Below are 23,590 nucleotides of genomic sequence, written 5' to 3' on the forward strand. Positions count from 1 at the left end.
GTAAAAGGCTGTTGCCAAACGCAACTTAAGAGAGTGCTACAGCCCTTTTTTAAAACAGCTGCCCATCTACCAGACAGTCTGGTAACAAAGACGTACATGAATTACTCTCTTTTCGCTTCCATACCTAATTAATGTCTAGTTCATAGCTAAATTCCCTCCAGTAATGAGGAAAATTCAGTGAAAGTGGTCTCTTCTATGCGCCATTCTATGAAGCTGGGAGAGTCCATGTTTCTTCTAAGATCAGATGAAGCACGTGTGTGGTTCTCCTTCTTTCGTGTCATGGGGTCCCATGATGCCAAAAGCCATCAGTACTGTGCTGGGGCCTTCTTTGAAGTTGCGCAAGTTGTTTGCAGGTGGTTTTTTCCTTTTGGGGGAGCTAAAGGAAGCTGCAGTTCATCTAGTCAGCCACTTGGTGGTGTATTTTGACATCTCTTGCTTCCAAGGCAAAAAAAACCTAGTTTTTAGCCCAAGTAATTTCACTGCTTCTTTAGAAGCAATGCCCTTTTGCTGCTTTTATTTTTGAGCCTGGTGGTAAGTAGCAAGGGCTTATTTGGATGGAGGGAGGATAAGGGATTTTTTTTTTAAACCACACCAAATTTCCCCAAATTCCCGCATATTAGTGATTGTTTTGGTGAAATATTTGCTGTCCAGAAGGGGATTTCAGATTCTAGTCACAAGTTTTGGTTGGGTTTTTTGGTTTGGGGTTTTCTTTCTTAATAAATGATTACATTGAGATGACTGTCATTCCATGGAATCAAATATTTCCTATTAATCAGATAGATTAACTTCCATTTTAAATAAAATTTCAAAGCCCAGCTGATGCATGACTGAAATTGCATGGGTTTGAAGCAGATGGGTTTTTTTTCCTTTTAAATCTCAGTTCTCCACCACAAATATATCAACATTTCAGAGGTTTCCAGAAATGTTTGATTCATCACTGCCCCAGCCTCTGAAATTACACAATATGTTCCTCAAAGTCTGGATAATCACTAAGGAAAGAAATGTTTTATTTATAAAAATTTTATGCTGTGTTTTTGCAATGTAACTTAGTTCATTAAGCAGCTGCCACCTTATCTGAATTATACTCATTTTAAACATTCTAGGCTCTGGTTATCCTCACACACACACCGTTGCAAGTGTGACCAGATTATGTGGTCTATATATACATAAATGAGAAATCCTGTTTGTAGTAGCTTCCATTTAAAGTAGCATTATACCTTATGAAGCCCTCCTTCAAATGTGCCACCCTCTCTACCCAGTTTACCAGGTTCCAATGCTGATAAGCCATTATCTCCCTAATACTTCATCTGCCTCAAGGCTTTATTTTAATAGTATTTACTTTATTTATTTAATGACACTGTAGTCTGGTTGCCAGAAAACTGAACTTGGATTTTGGAGATCTGGTTTCTAGTTCCTTACTCTCCAAAGGCTAGTATTTGACCTTGGGTCAATTCACTTAGCCTTCCTTTGTTTCTGTTTTTTCGTTTGACCAAGTAGGACATAGGCTTACTTTCCTTTTGGGAAATTCTGAGATGTCATTAAATATGTCGATCTTGAGGTTTTTGTTTGGGGTTTCTTAACAAGAGGGAAAAGATGCCTTGAAAGGAACAGACATTAATTTCCTTTTTAAAAAATGAATTTTCCTTTGAATGGGAAAAAAAAATGAACCGGTTTTGATAAATAGTATGAGATTCTAATTTTCATTTATTCTGTCTCTGAACTTAATGGCAAATGACACTCAGTTGTTAACTCCAGCTGAACATTAAAAGTTTATAAAAATGTCTTTCCCCTAATTTTGTGAAAAACATTTATCAATTTAGTTCATTGCCAATAGCCTCCTTACACCAACATACCCCTGCATGCACTGTACACTTGTTTATAAGGAGTCGTTTTTTTCTTTTAGTTCCCCATTACCCATTCATAATAACTGAAATTCATTTAGCACCAGATGGATAACTCTTTTAAAGGTTAAATTTTCTATAAATCCTTGCTCTGCAGTGGTTGAATAATTTGAAAAAGTAACTTTAATTTCCTACCGGTAAGATGTGTTGGCATCAAGTCCTTAAAACATGTTTTTAGAGTCTAGACCTAAATTGAGGAGTATCAGCTAAATCAGTATTCACTAATTTGTTTGTGCATAATTGTTTGCAAGATTTCTCGACCATTAGACTGTAAGCTCCTTGAGACCTGGGACTGTTTTTTGCCTTTCTTTATATCCTCAGCACAGTGCCTGGCCCACAGTAAATACTTAATGAATGCTAATTGACTGACTAGTTGATAGGAATAAAAAAACCACAAAATTGTTGTTGTGTTATTCAGTTGTATCCAACTTTTTGTGACCCCATTTGGGTTTTTTTGGGCAAAGATGGTGGAGTGGTTTTGCCATTTCCTTCTACGGTTCATTTTTGCAAATGAGGAAATGAGGCAAACAGGGTTAAGTGATTTATCCAGGGTCACACAGCTAGGAAGTGTCAGAGGCCAGATTTGAACTATGGAAGATGAGTATTCCAGGCCTGCTATACTATCCACTGTGCCACCATAGGTTCTTCAAAAATTTAATTTCTTACAGCTGCTATTGAAGAGTTATCACAGATATGTCCAGTTGCTAAACTCTAAATAATTGGTAGCTTTGCATACAACTTGAAAAAGGCCTGATTGCTTATAATAGTTAGTTTACTCCTGTGCTATAAAGGAACATGCAAGAGGATGTCCTGCTGATCATCAGCATGGTCGGAAGGTTCAAAAAGCCAGCTCCTGCATGTTCAGATGGAATATGGTGAGAGCCGAGTTGGAGTGGGCACAGAGGGAAGAGTTAATTTTATAGTCTGAATGATTGATTGGATGAAGGGTTGTGATGTGTAGTATGGGTGAGAGGGAATAGGTTCATGGATTTGGAGCTAGAAGATACCTCAGAGTTCATCTAATCTGACCCCTTCATATTACAGATGAAGAAACTGAAGTCCACAAGAGATCGTGACTTGCCCAAAGCCACATAGGTATTAGATTTCAGTAGGTTGTGAGAATATCTGGGTGCGTAGAAGTCCCTGGAAATTTATTGGTTTGTGGGTATGTCTGGTTATGGATCCCCAGCTGTTTTATGGATATTTCCGGAAACAGATCACTCAAGTGGGGAGGGTTGCCTCAGCGATCAACCTTGACCTGGAGAGCACAGGTAGAATGGAGGACTGTGGAGGTTGCAGAGGCCTTTACCCCTCCCCTTTGCATCCAGCCATAGAAAATGAGTATGATTCTAATGCCCTCCCCACAGGGCAATTCCATTTCCAAGGGTAATGCTGACAGAATTGTGACAGATAATATATCCAAACTGCATAATTCTGAGTCCTCAGTAGTAGCCTCCATATGGGAAAACAGAGGAAGGGATAGATGTGGGTTCTTACAGCTCCATAATCAGAGCATAAGCCATAACACTAACTACTAAAAAAAGAGTTGCACAAATTACTTTTTCTACGTATAATAACTCCAGAGCTATTTATATCCCCAGATTGGCATATCCCAGTGCTTGTACAATGATTGGAGGTTTGGCTGAATGCCATTTGGGAAAGGACACTTTCTATCCAACATGAAGGAGGAGGATCCTATCTGAAATGAAAAGAAGCTAGGAAATGTAGAGTTAAGCCTGGAATAGTTCATGCAGTACCTATTATCCAGCTGTCTCAGAGATCTCCAGGACTTATCTCACACATTTTTAAACCTAAGCACAACAGGGTGGATAAGGGATAGAATTCCAGTCCGAAAAATATTTTTTTGTATTTGTTTTTGTTTAGTGAAGCCAAAAGTCTTAATGTTATTTAATGGACTTAAAGCAGATGACAACTGACAAGAGACCATAAGAGCTCCACAAAAGCATTCATAGTCATGGAAAAATACACCCATACATATAAACACGCACACTTTGAATACATAGCTGTGTACTATAAAAGGTTCTGACCTCTTCCCTACTCCTCCCTGCCCCTCTCCCAACCAAAACAGTTTAGAACAAGTAAAAGAATAACTTGATATGCAAGTTCAATATTTATGCCAAATACCAAAAGAAAAGATGTTTGGCACAGAACACTGAAAAGGCACCAACAAACCACTAGATTTTTTTAAGGTTTAACACTCTCAAGGCCTTGCATTTCCATACTTCATTTTTAAAATGGCTCCCTGAGGTAGAAAATTCAGTTTCGACTATGGATGAAATTTAAATTCACATTAATAACCACTTTGAATACAGAAGGTTTACATCATATGAACTATGATAAGTGCTTAATTATAGCAACATTGTTATTTTTTAAAATGCACGGACAGAATCTGGATTTCAAGCACATTCTCCACGTAGATTTTTCCACATTTTTGGGATGCTATCTCAGCATTCATCATTTATGGAAAATGCTATTAAAACTGTACCATGTTGTAGTTTAGATTTCAATTCATTGCTTCCTGGAAGAGATTTTAGTGTATCATATAAAAGAGTAATAAAAGCCCTATCCCTATCCCACCCTCAATCTCCCCCCACCAAAAAAAAAAAAAAAAGATTAGTTTCATTTAGAAAGTTTGGTTCTTTCTAGTGGTCTTTGTGCTAACAACCTGCTTAGAGAGACCTCTTTCATATGTTTAAAAAAAAAATCTGATTGAACTAGGGTATGCCTTTCATTTAAGAAGCTCTGAGGCCTGGAGTATTTTTAATGTTTTAATCTCTGTTTAAGAGGTTTCTGTTACTGGAAGAAAATTGATAACATTTTTACCCCAGCAAACTGCCAGCAAACTGGCTCTGTTCTAATCCCGAGTTTATTGTGATTTATATTCTCTGTGGCAATGTGCTGTAACCTCAGAGTGATACCACTGCGGTGTAGATTGACTGCATTCCAAATGCTGGAATCACATACATAATGTTTTTACTTTTAAATAATATTCAGACACCAGAATAAATACCATATGTGCACTGAAGCTGGTTACAATGGAACCTTGTCATTTCTTGTGAGGGAGAACATTCTGTGTTTCTTAGTCCTGTTTGAAATAAGTATGCAAAAGATAAATATGTACATTGACAGCATTTTGAGATGGGTTAGGTAATTACATAGCTTAGGATGTAACTGCATTTACTTTGAATGTAGTCTTTGAAACTGAAAATCATGCTTCATATGTAGTCATCATGCCCCATTCCACATGCAAGATAACGTGTGGAAGGGAGAATGGTTGTTCGATTGCATTCTGTGTCTTGTGCCCTACGTTGATAGGGTATTGTGGTTAAAAGACATCTGTTCAGGAGAAATCACCTCAGTGAATGCTGTTCATAGGAACTGTGAGACTAACATGCTGATGACATTGCAACAGTGAGAATAACGTCCATGATCATGGGAAAGGATGGATTGATTGGAAAGTCATAATTCAGTCTCAGGGTCTATGTTATCATAAGCCACAAGAGCATAATTCAGGTGGCCTGACATCATCAAAATGCAGATAATCAATCTCTCTCTTTCACATGATTTTGAAGATTTAAAAGTTATTCATAAGCTGAAAAAAATCCCCCCCCCACCAATTCTGCATTTTTGAGTTTTTTTTTCCTTTAAATCTATCCTGGTTGAAAATTTATTCCACTTGGACACATTTAGAAAAAGCTATGTTAAAATGCCTTTCATATTTTTACATTTGTAACATGTTCCAAATGAATCAATTCAGATTTATGTTCTTCTAGTGCTTTACTACCAATTGAATTCTTGGGTCAGTGCTCATAACATTTTTTGAATTTTTCGCAGATGATGGGTCAGGTCATTATTATTGATGGTTTCCCCTCCCCCCCTACCCCCAGTTTGTGAGATACGCCCACAACATGAACTGTGAGATTAATGCCTGAGTAATAGATCATAATCATCATTGCCCACTTATCTGCTCTAGGGATCAGAGTTCACGTAGGTCCATCATTGTTTATGGTAGTTCTCCAAAGTCTAAAAATGCCCCAAAGTCTTTCTTGAAATTGTGAAGCAGTAAAGTGAATGTTGAGCCTATAATAAGTTGGTTTTTTTTTTCCTTTTCAGCTTTTAGGATGATCCCTTATCCTTTGGAAAAAGGTCATCTTTTTTACCCTTATCCAATCTGTACAGAAACAGCAGACAGGGAACTGCTTCCATGTAAGTTTTAACTGAATTCTATAACAAGCAACTGGTTTTAAACAACATGGCTTTTGCACTCAGGCCTGGGGGATGGGAGTGATAAAAATTTAATATTTCTTTCCACTAGCCATTCCTGTTCTTGTAACTCATTTATTTTCAAATGGCTTAGGTGAGTGGATGGGTTTGCTATAACTGGTTAGTGGTTTCACCAGAACTCTCGCAATTCTTCAAAGGATAAAACCCAAGGAAAATATGAATTAAAGCAAAAATATTTGCCATTTATTGGGTGCCCAGGATATTAGATACCTCTGGTTTGGGATAAACTATAGGTAAGAATCAGAAGGGATCTGTAGAAGGAAACAGCAGTAGATTAAAAAGCATATTCCTTCATGTACGATGGCATTTTTAGGGACTTTTAATTTGAAAAGAAAGCACTGACTCAGGGGGGAAAGTTACGGATATGGATGAGTAATGGATGGGAGAGTGGGGTCTAAATGCCCTGACATCATTGCCAGAGAGGGAAGATTGAGGTAGGGTAAACTTTCTTCGGTGATGCAATCCTCTTGGTTGGAGGGATTTCCCATGTGCATCAGAATGATTGACTAATTGATTTAACATTTATTGAAAACTTTTACAGCCTCATCAGTGTAGGGAAACACAAACAAGACAGATAATGCCCTCAAGGACTTTATAGGCAAACAGTCTAGTGACCCATACCACATGTGGAAAGTATTATTTATGAATGTAGTATATTACAACATTGTTTTGACAATTTGGGCTAAATAATTGTTATCAAATCAGTTTTGGGTAAACTGTGTACAACTATCACTTCCAGGCTTTTTATGTGGTCTGTGTTAGGACATTTTTTCTCTCTCAGATAATAAGCTTCAAACCTTGGCTAAGTTCTCTCTCTCCCACCCTTTTTAATCACCCCAATTATAGCAATATCTCATAGATATAATGTACAAAATACTTCATACTAAAGAATACTATAACATTGGAGGGTGGAGTATATAGCATATTTTCAGATGATCGAACCAGTTATAAATCATCAAGCTGTGGGGTTTAGGTGCAGAACTAATTGCTGTCATCATATATTGAAGTAGCAGGAAGTTCCTTACTCATTTCCTTACTAACCAGGCCTAATATGAAATTCCTTATTCTTTTAAAAAGACATTGGTAGATTTTAGCTTTCTTTTTTACTACAAAATGGCATTTATGATTTATAGAACTTTATGCTCAATACCAGAGAATGCACATAATGGCCTAACATTTTAAACCTAACATTTTCCTTTCCCTGGAGTTTGAGAGTAGGAGAAGGACAATTTTTTAGAAAAGTTACAAGAAAATAGTTCATTAATATCTCAACTAAGTTTTACTTTTGCCTTCTTGTAGAATTATGAGGTAGTCAGACCACGGCTAATGTTTCTGAAAGGAACGAGTAAAATGATGATAATTTATAAACTTCACAAAAAGTCTTGCCCACGTTGTACAAGTGAATGAGATTATTTGAATCTCACCTCCTGAAAAAGAGGTTTTTTGGCTTTTTTTTTTTGTTGTTGTTGTTGAGGTAGAAGAGTTGTGGGTTTTATTTTAAATAAAGACCATCATGTTGCCTATTAAAAATTCAATACATTAATCCCCAAAGGAAAGGCATAATATATGAGTTGGGCCTCCCCTTCACTCTAGTCTATATTTGTAGCTTACTGCTTTATTATTCATTGTCTATTGAAGAAAAGATCTTTACATCTTCAATTTCCTTGGCCAATGACATAAATTATAAAAAAAATTGTGTTTCCATTTCTAGGAATGCTTCATCATTGACACTGAGGTGGTGGTCCCCATCCTACTGTCTCTACCCACCTCAGAAAGAAAAAAGCAGGACCTGGGTGCATCATAACATAGAATTCCCTTGTAGACACCAGTATCTTCTTCTTGGCCCAAAGTAATAGCTTTTGGCAGATCCTTGTAGCTATGAGCCAGGCAACTATATTGAGCAGGAGTCCTCTTAGACACAAACTAGGATGCTTCCAGACACAGAGAGTGTGGAGATGGACTGCCTGTGAATTCAGCAGATGGTCACTAAAACTCCAAGGAGTCCTCCGTAAACATTCCACACACAAAACTAGCTTATTATTTTGCTCATAGATTTGAAGCTTAATATCTGAGAGAGGTTCTCCAGGGGCACCAACACCTAGATTTTCTAGTGGTGGGAAGGAACATTTATCATACAAACCAACAGCAGTTCCTTCTATCAACCTACTCTGTGCAGCAATTGTCACATGAACCCAGCAATCTTTAAAAAAACTTCTGAACCTAACACCAAATAAAACAAGTATTTCCATTAAAAAAAAATAACCCTTCCAGTTCAGCTCTGTTTACTATTTGTGTTCGGGTTGTCTATTCTCTCCCCCACCCTGGTAGGATATATGTTCCTGGGGTCAGGGATGATTTTATTTTTGTCTTTCTATTCCCAGCATATAACAAAGTGCTTTGTATGTAGTGGGCACTTAATACTTGTTGAAGTGAAGTATGGAGCAGTGTTCCCAAAGAAGGGCAAAGAGGTAGTGTCGGGATGCTTTAAATAAGGAATGTGGAGTCACACAAAGAATTAGCACAGATCACAGTCTTCACATGTCTGACCCACCCCCCTTGACACACACACAGTTGGAAGAACCTCAGTTGTGAGGATAAACTCTTATCACTTAAAACCAATCTTGCCAAGCACTGAAACAGGATATTAAAAAGACACCATGACCAACCAGGACTATGTGAAAAGGAATGAGAGAACCTGATGGGAGAATGCAGGCAGGACTAGAGTAAATATGTGATTGGGTTTATTTGTTCAAGGTCCACCATTTTGTATTGGAACATAGCTCATAGATTCAGAGTTAGGAGGGACCACAGAGGCCATCTCATTCAGTCTTCTCATGAGGAATCTAATGCCCCAAGTTAAAGGATCTTGCCCAAGGCCACACAGGTAGAAAGCTGAAGTAATTCAGATCTGGGGCCTCCTCTCTACCAGACCACAGTCACCTGCTAATGTGCTAGAAGCCCTATGCAAAGAAAGTAAATTCACGTCAACACTAACTGTGCCATTCATGTTTTCTCTGCAGCTTTCCATGAAGTATCAGTTTACCCAAAGAAGGAGCTTCCTTTCTTTATTCTCTTCACTGCTGGATTATGTTCCTTCACAGCCATGCTGGCCCTCCTGACACATCAGTTCCCAGAGCTTATGGGGGTCTTCGCAAAAGCTGTGAGTACTCTTCAGTATGGAGCCCTCAGGGAAAGCGAGAGCAAAGCCAAAGTGACCCAGAGGGGAAGCCAGCAAGACCCTGCATTTTAGCAATGGAGATGGCCCTGAACTAGCCACTGCCGACTGTTGAGCGCCTGGATTTTCCTTAGTAGCAGAGAAGTCTAAGCATTGAATGTCACTTGTGCAAAAGCTTAGGGAATCTGCAATTGATAATTCCATTTTGTTTATCTCATTTGAATTATATGACATATTTCTAAGCTTAGGATATTGTAGCTTCTCCCATTCAGTAAATGGAATCTGTATTTTTGAAGTTAATCTCATGAAGACAAATTAAAAATAAAAAGCTATAAATCCTTGGCTTGTTTGAGGAAATGAATTGAGGGGAAGTGCAGAGTTGTACCATCCACTCATGGGCTCACATGCAACCCAGACTATTATTAAGCTGGTAGGATCATTCAAAGGGGAAAGGCACTGCCAATAAGTCACTTAGTGACTTGGGCAATCTATAGTGACAGCACAAAACACATCAGTGGCTGTCCTCAGAGAAAATGCTTCTCATTAGGTCATTTGGTCGTATTAGACAACATGGGCTGGAAGAAACAGTTTGCAGATTTGCACACAGATGATTATCAAACAAAAGAAATAAGAAAACACATTACCATGGGGCTTGGGTTTCTCTGGCTCTCCCTTTAAATTTCAAGATAGACAAGGTTTAAAAAAAGGTGGAGGAGGGGGAGGAGGATTTCTAACTTTAGTGGACTGATTTTTTTAATCACCCTGGTTAGCAACTAGAATGGGGGGTGGGGGGAGCTGTAGGGGTGGTATAGTTCATTTTAGCTGCATTTGTGTTGGTTCTTCTAAAAATCAGTATTCAAATCAAATGCCCCTGCTTCCATTGATAATTGAAATCATAAAATCTTGAAGCTGGAATGGACCTGAGAGGTCATTTAGTACAATCCCTTCACCAATACAAGAGTCCCTCCTGTATCTCTAACATACGGTATCCAAGTCTCAGCTTGGCCACTTCCAGTAAGAGAACTCCATACTTTACTGTTGTTGGACAGCTTTAATGCCTAGAAAGTTTTTCAGAATCTATTTCCACCCATTGATTCTCCTTCTGCTCCATGAAGTAACACAGAAGTCTTTTCTCTTTCACCTAACAGCCCTTTAGATATTTGAAGGCATCTATCATTCCCATCTCTTCTCTTCTCCAAAGATGTCCCCAAAGCTTCAGTTGTTTCTCATAGGACATGGTTTATAAACCCTTCACACTCCTCCAAACACCCTCCAGTTTGTATTTATTTCCAATTATCTATCAATACTTCCTTCCATTTTCAGCCTAGCCACAAACATGTCGCTTAAACTCTAGGGAAATTAAAATCCAATTAGTAAAAGTTAAAATCAGGATACATTTGCCTCACCCCACATCATCCTCATCAGGTGCAGAACTGAAAAGGACCTTAGCAATCATCTAGTCCAACACTCATTTTACAGTGAAAGGAGCTGAGACCCAGAATTGTTCAAGGACATAAAGTGGCAAAGCTGGGATTCTAACCCAGGACCTCTGACTCCAAATCCAGCATTCCTTTCACAGCATCATTCTCAGTGTCTTCTTTTCACGCCCCAAACCCTCCCCTCCACCCCCAAGCCCCACAAATCAAAAGACTTATTCAAAAAAGGTTTGCCTTCGAATCTGTTCTGTTCATTAAGATGACACATCTCACAAATGTGTGAAGTTGATTTAGTGTGAGTTGCAACTTGAATAACATCCAGCCCTGTTGTAAATGCCTGGTTATGGTGCAAATCAGCTTCTCCTGTTCAAAGCCATACCCATGAAAAAGCTTAACTCCAGACTCGCGTCGTTTTGGTTGGGGTAAGTTGGGGGAGGCAAGAGGTAAAGCTGGAGACACAATAGTGCTTGCCAAGCAAGAGGAGGACCACCGTATCTTGAGTACACAGCTATCCCTCCAGTGTCTTGGAGTACTATATCCACTGTAGACTTCATACCAACTGCATCTCTTCTTTTTCAACTTTCAGGAGCCTTGATTTTATGTCTAGATAAATGAAATGATAAATTTTATGGAATATAAATTAGATTGTAAGCTCCTTGATGGCAGGGACTGTGCCTTATTTCATCATTGTATCCTCAGTATCTAGCATAGTTCCTTGTGCATAGTGGGTGCTTAATAAATGAATTTAATTGGGTTGAGTTGAATTTAGGGTTCTCTGCTGATATTCCATGCGTGGGTTGTAGTTTGTTCAACTATTTAGGATTGGAAATTATTGTTGTTTGTTGTTGTTTTATGTTAGCCCTAACATTAAACCCAGAGGGTCACATTCATCTTATCCTTCATTAAGGTTTAGCAGATTCCAAAATGTAAGAAGGGACTTCGTGGAAACTGAAGATGGATTGCCTGGATGAGACAAGCACAATCTCACTTCGGTTCCCCACCCTGCCCCCAATGTCTTCTTCACATTCATCACCCCTGTCACCTCACCAGGCTCCTCAGACACTCCCCATAGGTTATCACTGATGCCCTGTGAGCTGTTTGCAAGCATTTTCAGCTTGTGAAAATGATTTTCTCAGTTTGGACATAGATAATGCCTTTGGGATAATGTCATTTTGTAAGTGCAGACGAGATTGAACGACTACCAATATGCCACCTCATGAGTTGTGTTGAACTTAAGAAATGTCCAGTGTATATGTTTTTCTGTCCACAAACATGTTGATCTGTTGACATTAGAAAAACCAAAAGAAGTGTGTATTGTTATTGTGAAACAGTACAATTAAAGGCATTTAGCAGTTTTGAAAGGGGAGGAGGAGGGGAAGAGGTGATCACCTATGCGACTTAAAACTTGCTCATCTTATGTTTGGTTACTAAGATAAGGGTCCTCACATAAATGAGTTATCATTCCAGGCCCAGGCTCACACAGAATGTGGGAAGGTCAGGATTCTGACCCTCTCTGCTTTCAAGTGTCCTGTCTCTGCTTCTTCTGTTCTCTGTCCTGAGACTGAGTACCGCCTCCCACCCCCACCCCCGACTGTAGCCTCTCTTCTTCAGTTATAGACCAGAGCCTCTTTGAAGTCAGATATTGATTACAGAGAAATGTCAATTGTCGGATTGCTATAGGGCACCTGGAACTCCTTCAGATAAGTGAGGGCATTTCAAATGTTAATGTTGCACGTTGGGAGCCATGACCTTCTTGGAGATAATGGAATTTCAGGGAAATGAGACTCAGGCGACTGAAGTGTCACTCTTCCTTTTTAAATTATTATTTCAGTTGCTTTTTCTCACCATGAAACACTGATTTAATTGTTGTGAGTTTCAGTTTGAGACATGACAAATCTCTCTTTGCCATCTGAACAGAAATTTTGCATGTTGAGATAGAAGAGCTGTTACCCAGGCCCAGGGTGATCTGTTGTGCTTAATTCAGGCTTAACTTTGTAGGTAACTTTACTTTCCAAGACTATAAATGAAGCTGCTTTTTTCCTTTGTTAATTGCTTGTGTTCAGAAACATTGGTTGATTGTAAAACGTGAGTATATTTACAGACACAGCATAGTAGAGTGGCATTTGGAGTCAGAAAACCCGGGTTTGACTCCTTTCTTCACTATTTACTCATTCCTCATCCAGCATGAGTTTGGGGCAAAGAACCTCTCTGATCTCTACTTGGTGCTACCTTTTCTTATTGGTAGAATGCAGGACTTAGACTGTATGATACCATGTAGAGATCCTCTACCTCTGGATTCTAAATATTACATGGCATGCTAGTTCATCCTCTAAGGAGCTTCAAGGATGGGGGAAAATCATTTCTTCCAAAGAAATAATTTAGTCTCATCTTTCTGTCACCTCATTTGTGGTTCCATAAACCATATTTTGGTGAGTGTAAATGTTATGATCCCTTGCATGAAAGCCCATTGGCCTAGCAGTTCATTGGTGTACTGAGTTGAAAATTTTAGTAATTCTCTGTAAGCCTCCAGAGCAACGTGAGGCAGCTTCATAAACAGGACCACCTCATTTACCCAACTCCTGCCTATTGAAATTTCTGAGCCTCTTGTTGTAATCACCTAACCACGAATTAGAAAGAACCTCTGAGATTATTTAATCAAAACTGTACCTGAAAAAGAATCCAATCAACAATAGCCATTCTCTAATTGAAAACCTCCCATGAAGAGGGAGTCCACTATTTCCCTTTTCACTTTTGAACCGTGCTAGTTAAGTTTTTCCCCTTAACAGTGAGCTAAGGTCCACCTCTCTGAAACTTCCATTCATTGTTCCTGTTTCTAATTTTTAAACCAAATGGGGAAAAAAAAATAACTAATGTGTCTTCCACATGACCTCAGTACTTCAGTGGGTCTACAATATCATGATGGTGGTTATGTACTCCACTAGGGTAGACTGCAGTCTATCTATAACTTCTCATTTTGTGTGATTCTTCCCCATCTCCTCCATAAATCCTCCATAAGGCATCTACCTAATACAGAGAATTCCAGAAGAAAACTCTGCAGAGGTCATTTAGTCCCACTTATACTTTAAAAAAAAAAAATCCCTTAACATCTCTAATAAGTGTGCAACTAGCCTCTGCTTAAAAGGCTCTACTAAGGAAATCAATCACTATTTCCCAAAACAACTTACTCCAGTTTGCTCCAATTTTAATCGTTGGAAAGCTTACTTCCGTCAAGCCACAATCTGTCTCTGAAACATTATCCATTGCTTCTAGATCTAGAGCAAGTACCATTCTCCTTCCTCATGCCATCCATCAGGTCTTTGAAGACTGCTGTCTCCTACCCCAATCTTTTCTTCTCTGTACTCAACCATCCCCAGTTTCATCACTTCTTCTACGAATGGCATGTTCTTAAGTCAATTTATCATCCTGACTTCCCTGCTAAGAAAGCGCTCCAGTTTGCCAATGCTTTTCCTAAAATGTGGCGACCAGAACAGAACACAATACTCCTCATTTGGTTGGACTAGAACCTAGCTGAGTTGGAATATTGCCTCTATCGCTCTGGACACTGCAATTTTCAGGATAGTCTAGGATAGAATTAACCCGATTGTTGTGTTAAGCCGCTAATTCATTCTGATTCACAGTCCACTTAAACTCCTAGGTCTTTTTTCACAGGATCTCATTTACATATGCCTCCCCTATCCTGAATTTGGATGTTTGTTTTTCTCGTTTAAATGTAGAACTTTACTTTTATTTGCTTCTTTAAAACAAAAAAAAAGCCTGTGTGCGTGTGTGTGTGTGGTAAATTCTTTATGACTCCCTCCAATTCTGAATGGAACCCTCCCATGGAACTAGTGTGTGTAGTCAAATTAAGATGTTGGCCAAGTCTGAAAACATAAGCCTAATTCCACACTTCAGATCTACCTCTGTGCTAAGAGGTGAGAGACACGCTTCACTACCTATCAGTTGTGTGAAGTCACCATTCATCACTGCATTGATCAGAATTTCGAAGCCTTCTATTTGTTTTTTACTTGACATTGTTCTGGACATAATATGAGTTGTTGGCTTGGTTCAATGTCGTTTTTCTGCATTAGTACATACTAGCAATTCCCAAGTTTGTCAGAATTATTCATAATAATTTTTATAGCTTAATATTCCATTATATCCTGATACCATAATTTGTTCAACTGTTATTCAATCAACGGACACCCACTTACAACTTTTTTATTTAGTCACTTATGTTTTGGGGTTCCTGTTGGCCATCATTTTATCTGTCCCCTCTCAGTCTTCAAATTCAGTAAGCCATCTTGTGTCTTCGTGTCATTATAAACATCATAGGACCAAAGAGAAATCCCTGGAGCACTTGAATTTTCTAAGCTGTTACCAACCCATTAATTGACTGTTCTTTGGATCAAATCATCCAGCCAGTTCCAAATCCACCTAACTGTACTGTCATCTTTTCATCTTGTTCCCAAAGCTAGCATGTAAAGTTTTGCCAAATACTTCACTAAAATTTAGGTCAAAAAAAAAAAAAAAAAAGCCTACAACATTCATCTGATTCACCAGACCAGTCCAATAACATAGTGAGGGTAGAAAAAAGAACTAAGTGAGTCTGGCAATTAGTATGACTGGTTATTCTTGATAAAACCATGCTGGTTTTTAATAACTTTTTTTTTTACTAAATGCTACAAATTATACCTTTGATGTTTTAGAGTTTTATAGGAATCTAAAGCTAACAGAGTTGGTTATAGCGCATGTACTACTCTTTCACCTTTAAAAAAAATCAGGATATCACCTTTCTTGCTCCCCATGATCTTTTAACAGCCAACAATAGCAATGCAACAATCATATCCACTAGTTATGGTACTCTAGGATGTTGTTCATCTGGACTTGGCAACTTCAACTCATGCAAGACAGCCACATACTCTCCTATCAGCTTATTTATCTTGGGTTTCAAGATGATTACTGGAGGCCTTCCTCTTAGTCTTTCAATATTTTATTAAAAACCCGCACAACACTCAGACTCTTCATCTTCCTCTGGCTACATGTCCAGCCTACTTCCCTTTGCCATTTTACATGTCATTGATGTTATGATTACATGTCATGTCATTGATGGCATCTTTTCTGACATTTATCACATGTAAGTCATCATTAGTCATATACCACAGGCAACCTGTTGCGCTTTTATCTGACTACACTTTAGATACCAAAAGACATCGTTTCCACCTTATATTTTCTCCAGAATAAGTATCCCCTGGTCTTTCAACCAGTTCTCCAATAACATGGTGCCATTTTGTAGGCAAAAGTGGAATTTTACAAAAGTCACTGGTAATTTTGTTGTCCAAATTTTGCCTTATTGTATTTTTGGTATTAGAAGGATTGTCCCTCGGGATACGCCATTACTGCTGTCAGAACTCAGTGGAGTCATTCCTGTGCTCACTATATGACTCATTCCTCTGCCTGTAGGTTTTCAAGCACTTCTCTTAAAATGACACATGATGTGGCATCTCAGAATTTTGAGGGTAAAGCACCCCACTTGGGAACCCAAGTTACTAAACCCAAATGAGCTGCAGATCAGTTAATTTCAGTGTGTTCGTCTTTGTACTACATAGCATGGTGCTTTGCACAAAGTAGACACTTAACTGTTGAATTGAATTTCAACACAGAGTGATTACGTGAAGTTATTAGAAATCTCCCTATATACACTACACTTTTCTGCTAAACCCTCAAAACTTGTAGAACTAAATAGAAATGAGTCAAATATATTTACCTAGGCTATCAAATGTTTTCTTTAGTACTTATGTACTCTGTCCTGATTTATTCTGCTACATATAGTTATGAGGCATTAATGCCAAGTTATGGATGAAAGTGAGGAGAGAGAGGTAATTGTGGTATAAATGGATGTCTTGGCAAGCAATGGCATGGTACCTCCCAAGAGATTTAGGCTATGGCTCTGACAGAGGCAAATACCACTATTTTCATTGTGTAGATTAGGTGTGATTTTCTGGCAGGTGCTGATCAGTTTGGCAGATTAGAAACATAGTTAAAAATAAGAGTTGGTAGATCTAATCTGATATAAAATACAACATGAACTTATTCTCTCACTTAAACATAGATTTTTGGTTTTATAACAAGAAAGAGACAAAAAAAACTGTATTCTGTTGTTGTTTTTAAAGGGACACTGAGTTTCTCCAGACTAAGTATCGCCCTGTTCTTTCAACCAATTCTCCAATAACATGGAGTCTTCTTGTAAGCAAAAGTGGAATTTTACAAAGATGCCCTTAGCTAGTTTTTTTTTTTCAAACCTGTAATAGACTGACCCTCCATGAAGGCTCTCCAAGACCCTCATCTTGGAGTCATGTGACCCTTAGTTCTTAAGGACTGTGCTGGTGGAACGTAAGCTTTGGCATGTGCTATCCAAGTGAGAAAGATTTTGACCCTTAATCCGATTGGACTGTGTTCCTGTTGTCTGGGCACCAGCCTCACTCTGTTTAGAAAGGCTCATTAGCAGATTGGTCAGAGTGTGATAAACCTTACTTTCATACATAGTCTTATAAGTCAAGGCAGGCTTGCCAGCTGTGTCAATGGAGGGAATATTCACACCGATGAAATCCCAGAGCCTTGATGTATTCGATAGAACCCACTTAAAGCAATCAGGTGTAGGGGAGTTGGATGCAGAAGGCCTGTGTTTTATTCCCAGCTGTCACTGGCCATGGGGCCTTGAACCAGTCACTTCATCCATTGGATGCATGCATTGTCTGTATCACAGGAGTGGTAGAATTGTGGAATGATGGCTGTCCGAGGAGCAGAGAGGCCCTTTGAAGACACTTTGCCTGTTCACCTATCTAAACCAAAGGGCTGGAATGCAAGTTCTGTCATCTAGACTTATGCCAGATTTGGGGTCAGAGGACCTGGGTTTGAATCCTGGCTCTGTCAGTTGTGAGGCAGTGCACTATAATGCATGGAGTGGTTAGAGGCTAGAATACATGGGTTCTGATCTTGCCTCCAGTACTGAATGTCTGTGTGACTCTGGGAAAGTCATTTAACCTGGAAGAGCTTCAGTTCTCCCAACTGTAAATTGATTTAGCTGGCCTGTGAGGTTCCTTCCTCCAGGCTCTCCACCCTATGATTGACATTCCCTACATATGTAAATAAATTATGCTTCTCTTGGGAGGCTGCCTACGTTGCAGAGGTGTACAGTACAGAGTACGGATGTGTGTCGTCACTCATGGATGAGGTTTTATCTTCTGACTCTCATGTCTCTCTGGTTTCTTTGCAGTTCCTCAGCACTTTGTTTGCCCCTTTAAATTTCGTCATGGAGAAAGTAGAAAGTATCCTGCCATCCAGTCTGTGGCACCAGCTGACAAGGATCTAAGGGAAACACCCTCCCACCCCTGCCTTCCCCCACCTTTCTGTCCCCCCCATCCCCAGCATCGACCCGACTGCCATGATACCTTCCATGCCGACTCCTTGTTGACCGCGAGAAAGCATGATTTTTTTTTTAAAGGGAAGCCGTTCTAAGACTTTAAAAAAATTCTTCATGGATTGTCTGTTCTCATATTAAAAAAAAAAGTTTCTGTTGTACAAAATACATTGATGTTCAGTTCTATTATATTTTGCCTTCAGAAAAGATAAAAAAAAATCTCAAAAATAAACTTTTGTGTATTGCAGCAACCAGTTGTTTCTTACTAAGTCTTCAAATGTCTTGTAGCTTTTGGTGTCCCTGAAGAACTTTGGTACCTCCATGGGAATATGCCATTGTAGCTTCAAGTTCTGAATATAGCATCATTGCTGATAGAAGTTAAATACAATCGAGGCCTAGAAAATTGAGTCATTACCTAAGTCAGGAACACTTAGCCTTTGGCAGCCTGCTAGAGCTACTGGATCACTTCTCTGAATAGTGTTTTTAAATTAATAAAATTTATAATATTACAAAAGAAACTAACTACATTGAAATACAATTATCAACTTTTTTTTAAACCAAGAGTTAAGAACCCCTGACTTAATTTATTATTGAAAATTTAGAAATTCTCTCACCTCAAAATCAACTGTCCCCATAAGCAGTGAGTGTGCCAGGAAGACAGAAGGAAATAGCAGTACAATTCATCACTGAGAATGTGCTTTTGAGGGTGTCCAATGAAGTTGTTTCAGGACCACTTCATTTATTGACTCATCTGAAGTCTTTGTGACATAGAAATGAATTATAAAATTTTAGATTCACGCCTGGAAGGGACCTGAGAAGCCAACTAGTTCAACATCTCCATCCCCCTCCTTTTCCAAGGGAAGAAAATAATGCCCAGAGAGGTCAAATTACTCGGTACTTGGCCAGGGTCACACAGGTAGTAAGTTATGGAAGCAGGACCTCTGATGATAATCTGTATACTATTTTTTACACCTGAGCTGGGTATCATAATGGCTTGTGTTTGGAACATGGGCATTTTTAACCATATTGATGCTGTTATTCATTTAATCATTTCAACTGATGGCAGAATTTTAAAAGTGTCATGATTGTTTGATGACACATGAATGGGAGAAGTATTTCAATGGAAATGGTTCATATGCTCACTCTAGCTGACAAGGCACCAATTAAAAAGCCCTGTATAGAATATGTGCAAGAGTTATACGTGACCACCCAAAGATTTCACTTTGTGGAAGAAGAAGACAACCTACAACCATCATCACTTGAGGAAGACTCCTGCTTTTAAATACTTAGAACAGTGAAGAGTGGTTCTTAAAAAGTCATTCTTTCATGTCTTTCCCTCTCGCCTCACAATTTCACTGCTAATAAAGGTCACTATTTGCCTAGAAATCAGTTGAAGCAAACAGTAGAAAGTGTCACACAATCTTCCTTTTTTGACTTCTGTTCGCCATTTTCCCATTATTCAAGGCATGCTTGCATCCAAGGGTAACAGAGCCACTTCAACAGGTAAGACCTACAGTGGAGATGCCCACTTATTCCATCAAGCCAGAGTGAGTGTTTCCCATGTGGGAGACACTGTGTAACGTAATTTTCAGACTCAGACATAAATAGAATGCAGTCCCTCAGTCTTATAAAACCTGCAGTCTAGAAAGGAAGAGCACATGTGCAAAACACATGTAGTATACTGTAGAATGTAATGAGTACTGTGAAAAACAAAAAATGCCAGGTGAATTCAGAGGAAGGTGAGGTTTCTTCCTGCTGGAGAGATCAAGAAAGGATTGTGGATAGAGGGAGACATTGTCATGAAGTCAAGAAATGTGGGATACAGCGAGTGAGCCAGTTTGGCTGGGGCATGCAGTATGGACGTGAGAGTGGTGGTCAGTAAGACTGGAAAAAGGCGGAGGGCCTTAAATCCCAACCTTAATCATTTAGACCTAATTTATAGTAGACAGTGGAAAGCCACCACGGTTTTTAAGAAGAAATATTCCACAGGGAATGTTAGCCCAAGAGAAATGGCATCATATTGAGTACAATTCTTACAATGCAACTACAAATAGTTTTGATGAGGAGGCAGGAAATTAATTGATCAATTCAGATTTTAAAAGGCTTGTAATATAGATGTAAACAAGGATGGGTAAATGGCAGTGTAGCTTAAGAGAAAGAAAGTTGACCTCAAAACCAAAACATCCTGGGAAAATCACTTAACCTTTAATGGTAAAGGTAGCAAAGACTAGTTTGGAGGAAGATTTGTTGTTCAATTGTTTAATTGTGTCTGACTCTTCATGACCCCTGCACCATACTGTCCCTGAGGTTTCCTTGGCAAAGATGCTGGAGTGGTTTGCCATTTCCTTCTCCAGTGGATTAAGGCAAGCAGAGGTTAAGTGACTTACCCAGGATCACACAGCTAGTAAGTGTCCAAGGCTAGTTTTGAATTCAGGTCTTCCCAGCTCCAGGCCCAGCGCTCTATCCATCGAGCCTATCTAGCTGCCTCTTTCAGAGAAGATACCAAACTGTTTTTGTAAAGGGAATTTGCTTATCTGAGAGTTCCCAATACCAATGAAATCACAGGCCCAATCCTGATCCCAGTGGTCATCTAAGCTTGGCAGGAACACTAATGTCTGAATAAGCGAAACTTGTAATGAATGATAAGGACACAGAAGGTGGTGGAATACTGAATTTGGTGTTGGAGGTCCTATATTTGAATCTGGCTCTGCCATTTACTATGTTATCTTGGGTAAATCTGTTCTCCTGCTTATGCCTCAGTTTCCTCATCTATATAATGAGGATGTTGGAGTAAATGACCTCTAAGGCCCCTTACAGCTTTAAATCTAAAACCAGTCCACCTATATTTAGGGCAAGAGGAAGAAAAAAAGTAGCAATTAAGATTGCTCCTTAGGGTGAATGGGAGGATAAAGATAGAAAAATTTAAAAAGAAGGTAGACCTGTTGAACCTTTTTTTTTTTTGCTTGTATGTGTGTGTGTGTGTGTGTGTGTGTGTGTGTGTGTGTGTGTGTGTTCCCCAAGGACAATCTTCTTCAGACAGGGAAAGTTAGAACAAGAAGAGTAAACAGGCCTTTGAAATCCAAGATAAAGGAGTTAATGGGAGAACTTAGCTGACCTCAGTGGGTTCAAATCACCAGGCCCAAAGGAAGGACACAGAGCTGGAAGGGGCTTGGAGATCTTGGGATGCCTCTCCCTCAGTTTACAGAAGCTGAACAAGTAATTAGAGCTAGGAGACAATAACTATAAGCTGTACATTACACATCAAAATTTCATTTAGGCATATATTTCATGAACTTAGTTAAAATGTGAATTTTTAGAACTAATAAAATCACTTATTTCAACAATTTTAAAAAATTATGTAAATTTCTTTTTTTCTATTCCATAAATTAAAAATAAAATAAAACTAAAAAAAACATTTAAATTATGCCATGTGAAGATTGATAGAAGGAACCAGGGGTATTTATACTGGTGAAGAAAAGACTTAGGGGTCAAGGGACAAGACATTTGTCTTCAAATAGTTAAAGCCTGGGCAGCTAGGTGGTGCAGTGGATAGAGTGCCAAACCTGAAGTCAGAAAGACTCATCTTCATGAGTTCAAATCTGACCTCAGACACTTACTGACTGTGTGACCCTGGGCAAGTCGCTTAACCCTCTTTGCCTCAGTGTCCTCATCTGTAAAATGAGTTGGAGAAGAAAATGGCAAACCCCTCCAGTATCCTGGCCAGGAAAACACCAAATGGGATCACAAAGATTCTAAAACTACTGAACGATAACAAAAAGCTAAATATCTGTTGTGTGGAAGAGTAATTAGACATTTTGCTCAGATTCAGAGAGCGGAGCTAGGAGCAATAGAAGGAAGTTGTAGAAAGGCATATTTCAGCCCAAAGTAAGGAAAGACTTCCAACAATCAGTTATGAAAAGGTAGAATGGAGTGCCTCAGAGATAGGCAGTTTCCTATTCCTATTCCTATTTTTCCTGGAGGTCTTCAAGCAAAACTAAATGATTATTTTCAGGGATGTGTAGAATGGATTCCTCTCCGTGTGACCTTAAAGGACCTTGGCAGCCAACAGTCTAAGATCAGAACCTGAATTTGCTAAACAAATCTTGCATTAGAATATCCACTAGATTAGTGGGGATAAGAACTAAAGCAAGCGGATTGGTTAGAAGGCTATTCCAAGAATGAGTGCCTCATTTGAGATTATGGCACTCAAAATGGAAGGGAGGAGCTGAATTTGAGAGACTTGAGTGAGAATCAACAAGACTTTGTAATGAAAAGTGTGGCAAGGAGAGCTGTGGAAGAAGGGAGAAGTCAGAGGTGATTTCCAGGTTTCAAGACTGGATGCCAGGGACAGTGGTGGTGACACTGATAGAAAATGAGGACGTCAGGAGGAAAAGTGCATTGGAGGAGGAAGTAGATTTGTTTTGGGGAGTTGGTGAGTGTTAAGTACTGGGAGATGTAGACTTAGACGTCATTTATTTAAGGAAAATGTAGAGGATAGAAGTGAAAGTGGCTTAGGATAGAATATTAGGGAACAGCTATACTTAGGGAACAGGAGGGAAAAATTAAAAAGTGATCTGAGAAGTAGGAGAGTTGGGGTAATGAAATGATGTGGAAGTCAAGAAAGGGCTTTCAATAAAGGATTAGTAAACCTTGTCAGATGCTGAAAAGCCAAGAAGGGTCAAAACTAAGTAGAAGCCATTAATTTAGTAATTAAGAGGCCACTGGTGACCTTTGAGAGAGCAATTTTAGTAGCCATTAAAAGGAATTATTTGAAAGGAATCAGAAAGTGGGTGGGTAGTGAGGAAGGTAAAGGAGTCCATGAGATTATTACAGTAGAGATCAGAGGAGATGAAATCAAGGGCATAGGTGAAAGAGGGATTTGCCTTGGAGAAGAGACCAAAGGGAAGGAGTGGTGGTGGTGGCAAAACCTAGCCCCGCAACCAGCGTTTATACTGCACTTAATGGTTTGCAAAGCACTTGTGTTATCTTCTTTGATCCTCATAACAACCCAGAGAGGGAGGGACTACAGTTATTATCTCCATTTTGCAAATGAGGAAACTGAGGTACAGAGAGGTTAAATGATTTGCCCAGAGTCACAAAGCTAGTAAATACTGGAGGCAGAATTTGAACTCAGCTCTTCCTGAATCCAGGTCCAGTGGACCTATACACTATACCACCCAGTAGCCTCAAATTGTCTGATGAATGTGCTGGCTAATTACTGGCTGACAAGTATTTCTTCTTGACAGGTTTCTTTCCAATTTGCTTCTAGAGATCTGGACTGAAGATGCCTGTTGTTCCTCTTCACACACCACAGGCACTGGGGCATAGGGATGGGGGAGGTGCTCAAAAACACCCA

General features: G+C 39.2%; 1 protein-coding gene across 7 annotated transcripts in view; it reads left to right on the top strand.

Moving 5' to 3' along the window:
• Positions 1-18,370, top strand: part of ST7 (suppression of tumorigenicity 7) — a 283,519-nt gene extending 265,149 nt beyond the window's left edge. For 3 of the 7 annotated variants that reach the window (XM_027845018.1, XM_027845022.1, XM_027845023.1), the window contains exons 13-15: positions 6,036-6,128; positions 9,227-9,366; positions 18,091-18,368. In XM_027845018.1, coding sequence (XP_027700819.1) covers positions 6,036-6,128; positions 9,227-9,366; positions 18,091-18,186 — 329 coding nt within the window. In that variant the 3' untranslated portion in view covers positions 18,187-18,368. Of the gene's footprint in view, positions 1-6,035; positions 6,129-9,226; positions 9,718-18,090 lie in introns of those variants that run through there. The other 4 variants (XM_027845020.1, XM_027845024.1, XM_027845021.1 and 1 more) reach the window with 4 other exon arrangements.
• The last annotated feature ends 5,220 nt before the right edge of the window (positions 18,371-23,590 follow it).

The sequence above is a fragment of the Vombatus ursinus genome, unplaced genomic scaffold (genome assembly GCF_900497805.2).
Source record: "Vombatus ursinus unplaced genomic scaffold, bare-nosed wombat genome assembly UNPS02014946.1, whole genome shotgun sequence".
NCBI lineage: Eukaryota > Metazoa > Chordata > Mammalia > Diprotodontia > Vombatidae > Vombatus > Vombatus ursinus.